The sequence below is a fragment of the Haliotis rubra genome, unplaced genomic scaffold (genome assembly GCF_003918875.1).
Source record: "Haliotis rubra isolate DU_JTF1 unplaced genomic scaffold, ASM391887v1 Scf319, whole genome shotgun sequence".
Taxonomy (NCBI): Eukaryota; Metazoa; Mollusca; class Gastropoda; order Lepetellida; family Haliotidae; genus Haliotis; species Haliotis rubra.
Window position 1 is genome coordinate 962,753 of NW_025766990.1, and position 6,094 is coordinate 968,846.

Below are 6,094 nucleotides of genomic sequence, written 5' to 3' on the forward strand. Positions count from 1 at the left end.
GCTGGCGATTAGGTGCTTGACTCTAAGGGTGTGGGTTTGAGCCCCGGATGAGATTCAACCCAACAAAAGTACTAGAATCTTTTCTCTACAGAGAAACAGGTACATGTAATTCCACGAGCAATTTAGTAAGGAACGTGTTGTAATTAAGTTATTTTTAAATAAAAATATAAGAATCGTGAATACACCTGCATTAATGTTACTGTAAATGTTGCTAAATTTTCACCAATGTATGTTTTCAACTGTTGAAAAGCTGACAAGTTGTGTCTGCAAACAAATGACGTGCAGTCAGTCGATCGTTCGTAAAATAAAACAATAAATCGTAATTATAAAATGAATGAGAATAAAGAAAACGGTCTTTTTCACAATATATTTCCATTTATTGCATTACGCAAAATACAGGGTAAGTACAAATCATATTTGCTGCTTTACGTAATAATACAGACTTGAATAGCACTCGATTATCAGGGTTATCCTGAGCAATCTGTAAGTCACCAGTCAAATAACAGTTGTAACAAATGTTATATTGTTACTTTATGGGAATATGGGGCGTAGTTTGCGTTAGTTTCTTTGTCATAATTTCATTATATATTGACGTCCATGAATTCTTTACAAATAGCACATGCCATCGCACCCCAATTGCGTAGATCGATGCTCATGCTGTTGATCACCGGATTGTCTGGTTCAGACTCGAATATTTACAGACCGCCGTCATATATCTGGAATATTGCAAACCAACAAAGAAATTTAAATCAACTTTACAAAAGTACTTCCTCAAAGTATTAGCATATAGAGACGCGTAACTGCCATAAATGTGGCAAATACTGGACCACCTTTCCCTTGTTCCTGATACGTGACTTTGCACAATATCAGTACCAGGAACGAGGAAAAGTGTTTGACATGTTGTACAAAACGACAACACTGATATTTGTGGCACATCTGAATTTCTATGGCACACCGTTTGCCCGACATGACTGTTCAGAATGACCTGACAAGGGTGTTCGGGCGAGCCTACAGTGAAATAAAGGGTAGACGATGTCAAATATCTATCAACAACATGTTTTTGCTGGACACAATTCATTCGCCTTTATGCAGGAATATGATTTACAATGAATGATTCTTTAGTAATAGTACTTATTGATTCATATGATGAAACACAAAAGGAATTAGCGGGATATTGAGTTAGCTGTTCGGTAATACCCGACACGGCGCTATATATTCCGTATACATAAAGCATATGGTAACACTAAATAGGTTTAGATGTAAAATGAATAAAATTTAAAAATAAAATTTAAAATATATTCTGTGTACAGGTCCTTTACACAATTTGCGACCTATGTCAGCCCTAATGTGTCATTGCGTTCATCTTAGCTTAAACGTTATTTAGATTTCTTCAAATACGAAATGTTCTCGACCAACATTTCAGCAACTTTCCTCCAGCCTTGTGGTACTCCTGCTTCAATTTCCGCCTTAGAATTGTAGACAGTGTTACAGTTGATATCTATGACGTATGGAACACCGTCTGGGCCATAAATAAACTCCACCGCGCCATTATCCAACCCGGGAGTTTGAAACAATTTGGTACACTTATCAATTACAGGATCCTCAAGGTCTTTCAGAATCTGGAACCTGTCTTTGGGTAAATCATCAGGACAGTAGTTGGAAGAAAAGCCATCGCACATTGTTGCTTTGCTGACGTAAAGAAACTGTTGCGCAACGAACTCTGCTCTGTAAACACCGGAAGTCGGGGGGAGATAACTCTGAATCAAATACAGTCCAGTATACGAACCAGGCAGCTCCTTTTCCGATTCAAATTCTGCGACATTATGGTACAGCTGTATATTAATACCATGTCCACCTCTATCTGGTTTGATAACAAAGGGTGCATCCGTTCCGAAATGTTTCTGAATTAGTGCCTTTGTCGGTCTGGAAGTGAAGACAGTCTGAGGGATATTTAAGCCACAGTCTTTGGCCATGACGTACTGGAAGGCTTTGCTGTCTTCGATGTCTATAGCAGGGAGACCATTCACTACTGTTACGTTGTGATGACGTAACCACTTGATGATGACGCGTGCCTGCTCCAGGGATAATGGGTGACCACGTGTATGTGACGTTGGACTACATCTGTTGTAGAAGATGGTGTTCTCTGGTGGGGATGACGTGAGGTCGATGTCAACTTCGTCAGAAACCCATTCGTCAACTACGACGTCATAATCCTTCAATGCATCTTTGACCAATGGAAACCACTTTGGGTTGTCATGGAGCACTATTATTTTGTATACTTGGTCGGCCATGTTTACCTGCACATTGAACAAAACATTCTTTAGTTTTTTGTTAATTGAACAGAGTGAGAAAATGACAATTTGAAAAAATGCATTGTTCATGTATGATGAATAATTAACACAATGGTTATTATAAAAAGAACATTCGTTATTTCATCATTAAGTCATCAGTCAAATATACACATGAAATAAACATATGTACACCGAATCGCCATTAGATTGTTTACACTTCGTTTCTCCTAACGTTAGTACGCACGGTGCGGTTGAGAAGCCTGAAGATCTGGGTTATATTCCCCACGTGGGTACAATGCGTGAAGCCCATATTTTGTTCCCCGCTGTGATATTACTGGAATATTGCTAAATGCGGCGTAAAACTAAACTCACTTACTTAATCACTCACGTACGGCCACGGTGTTGTCACATCATATAACCAATGCATTACGCTTGAGATAAATTAGAAGACTTTTGATTGGTTAATAACCATTGTATATGAAACCATACTAACTTCACAGGTAGTATGGATCCATCTTAACGTGTTCCAACGGGCGGTAAGGAAGACCTTGCAGTTTGCAACCTTTGACATTGATATGTAACGCACTTGGAGAATTCAATTGTTATCATCACGAAAAACTGATTTATCAAAAAAATATAAATACATATCTATAAATTGGCAATGGCTTGAAGTTAAAGCTTTATCCTAAGCGTTGGTATTATTTGAAATAACAAGTCACTTAAAACGTATTTATAAGCCTACACGAGTTACATCCCTTAGTATATCTACTGATAATGTTCGACTACGATGACGATTATGGGAAAAGCTGTGCGTTCCATACCGTTGGTGGATAATACTAGTGTGTCGTGTTTCATTTAAAGATACCTATGTAATGACATTTTCTAGCATTTGGCACAATATCTAATGGGTAATAAATGGTAATTACACGGCCTTCTGCCAGGTAGTTTGGAATGGTACGGTCCGAATGAATCTGGTATATAGCCGTGTAACTAATAGTATCACGGTTACAGCGTGAGTAAGTGAGTATGGTGTTACGCCACTTTTAGCAATATTCCAGCAATATCACGGCGGGGACACCAGAAATGGGCTTCACACATTGTACCCATGTGGGGAATCGAACCTGGGTCTTCAGCGTGACGAGCGGACACTTTGACCATTAGGCTACCCTACCGCCCCCGTTACAGCGAGTACAGTGAGATATCAACTCTCTTTATTCTTTGAACTGAACTTTATTTTCTCTCAAGGCTACATACATAGCATAATGAGGGTCTACAGAGGTCAATACATTAAGTAAGTAATGGCGACATAAAGACTATTTAAAATTGCATAATTTAGAACGACAAAAGGTTGACAATTTAATCAAATCCGAGACATGTTTACTTTGAAATAAACTGATCATTTTAAATACAGATGGTCTAACGATTACTCGATAGTTTAATTCTTGCTGGAAGCGGGTCTTGGCTTGATACGTCGGTTATAAAATGCGACCAAGGTGTTCCTCGCTTGACATCGTAACTGTAATTTGCTATTAGGGCCAAAATGTTTAGGCACGTAGCAGCACTCAAAGTGTTGAATAAGCAAGTAGCAGTTCTCACAGTGTGTAGGCAAGTAGCAGCTCTCACAGTGTGTAGGCACATAGTAGAGACTCCAGGGAGTAATAAACGGGGCTCATTTCTTTATTTGCATAAAGGAAGACAAACATCGGCGGACACGAGCCCATTATATCTCATTGGACGACCTGTAAGAGGCGACTATCGGGTGGTCAGGCTCGCTTACTTGGTTGACACATTTCACCGTAATCCAATTGCGTAGATCGATGCTCATGCTGTTGATCACGGGATTGCCTGGCCCAGACACGATTATTTAAAGACCGTCGCCATATAGCTGGTATATTGCTGAGTGCGATGACTGCCAAATAGCGAACCAGTAGATGACTTACCCAAATTACCGGGCACGCCAGTAGTTACAGTAAATGTTTGACATAATTGCCAACATTTCCCTTAGTATTATCATACAAGGCTTCGTACGCAGGTACACGTGAAAATACGACAAAAGGTGCACAGATGTTAAGTAAAATATTTGATTGATCTGCAAAAGTTCGTTGAATAAATGAAAGATCGCAAAGGTATGTTGCCCCTTTTATAATTGTTTTGTTGAAATTGTTATGTTTTCAGTGCTTGTAAGAAACTCTCTTTTTTTAAATAAATCGAATAAATCGGATGCCGTAGGTTATCAAGAAGCCGTCCCCATTTTGGTTTCTTGACAAATGTTAAAACGCTAAATACCTGTATCACTTTGGGCATTCAGAAGTATGCTGCCATGTCATGATATAATTGAAATATTAGTCAGTGAGGAGGGTAAGTCGAACACAGAAAATACCATATGGTGAACTGCTGTGTATTTTCACCTTTATTCATGGTTTTTAATAGTAGTATTATATTTATATGATAATTTGAATGTTTATTATTCTGCTTAAACATGGACATATTAGCCTTCATGCCTGAACACGATATTAAAGTAATTTTTATAATTCATAAACTGTCCTCAATGTTTGCATATGAATTTAAATGTACACACTAGAGCTTGGATGCCTTTCTGCGTGCAAGCCATATTATGTTGATGACATATACTAGTATTTAGTTATTTAGTTCATGTTTGAAAATTAGCCCTATGTTGTAATTTCCGAGTTGTACTAGCTGAGGGTCAGATTTGTGTAAAGACCCTAAGCAATAAAGATTACGTTGTGCTCAAGATGTGCTCACGACGCCCTTTACAGAGTTGAACAGATTTTTGTCTGACCCAAAGAGGCGCGTATGTTTCATAAAGGTCCCTTGACCTACCTGCAAGGAAAGCTCGGTCATCACTACCGTCACATGTTAATCGAGTAATGTAGAGACCGAGGCAGTGAAGCACGTTGTCAGCTAGAGGGGCGTGTACTTATCATGTCCTTGTGCACAATTACCTGCCAGGTATGCACCTACACTCCTTACAGTCGTGTGCAGAAACCTACCTTTTATCTCACGGGTATGTGTGGAGCTATTTCGGGCGGCCACTGAAGTCAGATCGACCCAATTTAAAGTCAGGTGTGTACAGTCTGATCGTTTCGTTACGACCACAGCACGGCCCACAATGTATGTACAGTCTGACCGCTGTGTCTATTTGTAATAACGGCCACGAGGTTTTGAATGTCTTTGTTGAAGTGATTGTGAGATTTCAAACTCGCGAAGCTTACGTAAAATACCTGAAATAAGTAAGCCTCAATGTCGCGTTCAAAAACATTTCACTTCACTTGCAACATGCGTGCATGCACAAATGTGTGCGTGCGTGCGCTTGAAGTAGCCCGTTCTATAGCTTAGGAGTGACAGCATTCCGCAGTCAGTTTAACAGGACTTTCAACCCCAAACTCAAGATACCCAACTCACTACGTGAGTGAGTGAGGTTAGTTTTACGCCGCTTTAGGCTACTACCACAACGTTAGTTGTTTACTTTGTGTTGCTTAGTGCAGATGTAACGCAGGTGAGCTTCCTTATTGACAAAGGTTGACGAGTGTGTCGTACAGATATGAACATGTTGGTTCAGTTTGGTAATATTTTGACATGCACATTTACTTATAAACGGTGTATATGTTCACTGAGTCCTTAACAACAGGCGCTATAAGAAAGAAAAACAGATTTTCTTACCTCCATGAATCTTCCAAGCTCTGGAATGATTCATGATTGTCACTGTGTGAAACCTCCTCCTTAGCAATCAAAAAAGAGAATGTGAAATGAAACAACATTACTGGTTAACGGGCCATACGTTT

The 6,094-nt window shown here is 39.4% G+C and overlaps 1 protein-coding gene across 2 annotated transcripts; it reads right to left on the bottom strand.

Annotated features, from left to right (window-relative positions):
- Window positions 1-352: 352 nt before the first annotated feature.
- LOC124283632 lies at window positions 353-5,409 on the bottom strand. 2 transcript variants are annotated; one of them, XM_046719625.1, is made up of 2 exons: window positions 5,303-5,409; window positions 353-2,297 (listed from the first exon to the last, which is right to left on the bottom strand). In XM_046719625.1, exon 2 carries the CDS (start codon window positions 2,289-2,291, stop codon window positions 1,377-1,379), a length of 915 nt encoding a protein of 304 aa, XP_046575581.1. In that variant the 5' UTR covers window positions 2,292-2,297; window positions 5,303-5,409; the 3' UTR covers window positions 353-1,376. The 2 variants fall into 2 exon arrangements, with proteins under 2 accessions (XP_046575581.1, XP_046575580.1); XM_046719624.1 differs by lacking the exon at window positions 5,303-5,409 and adding an exon at window positions 5,133-5,268.
- Window positions 5,410-6,094: the final 685 nt, after the last annotated feature.

Excerpts from the sequence above, each read along its gene's own strand:
- LOC124283632 (XM_046719624.1), bottom strand. The coding sequence starts at position 5,153 with ATGACCGAGCTTTCCTTGCAG. Across the intron at positions 2,298-5,132 it reads TGACCGAGCTTTCCTTGCAG|GTAAACATGGCCGACCAAGT; the intron begins GTAGGTCAAGGG and ends TTCAATGTGCAG.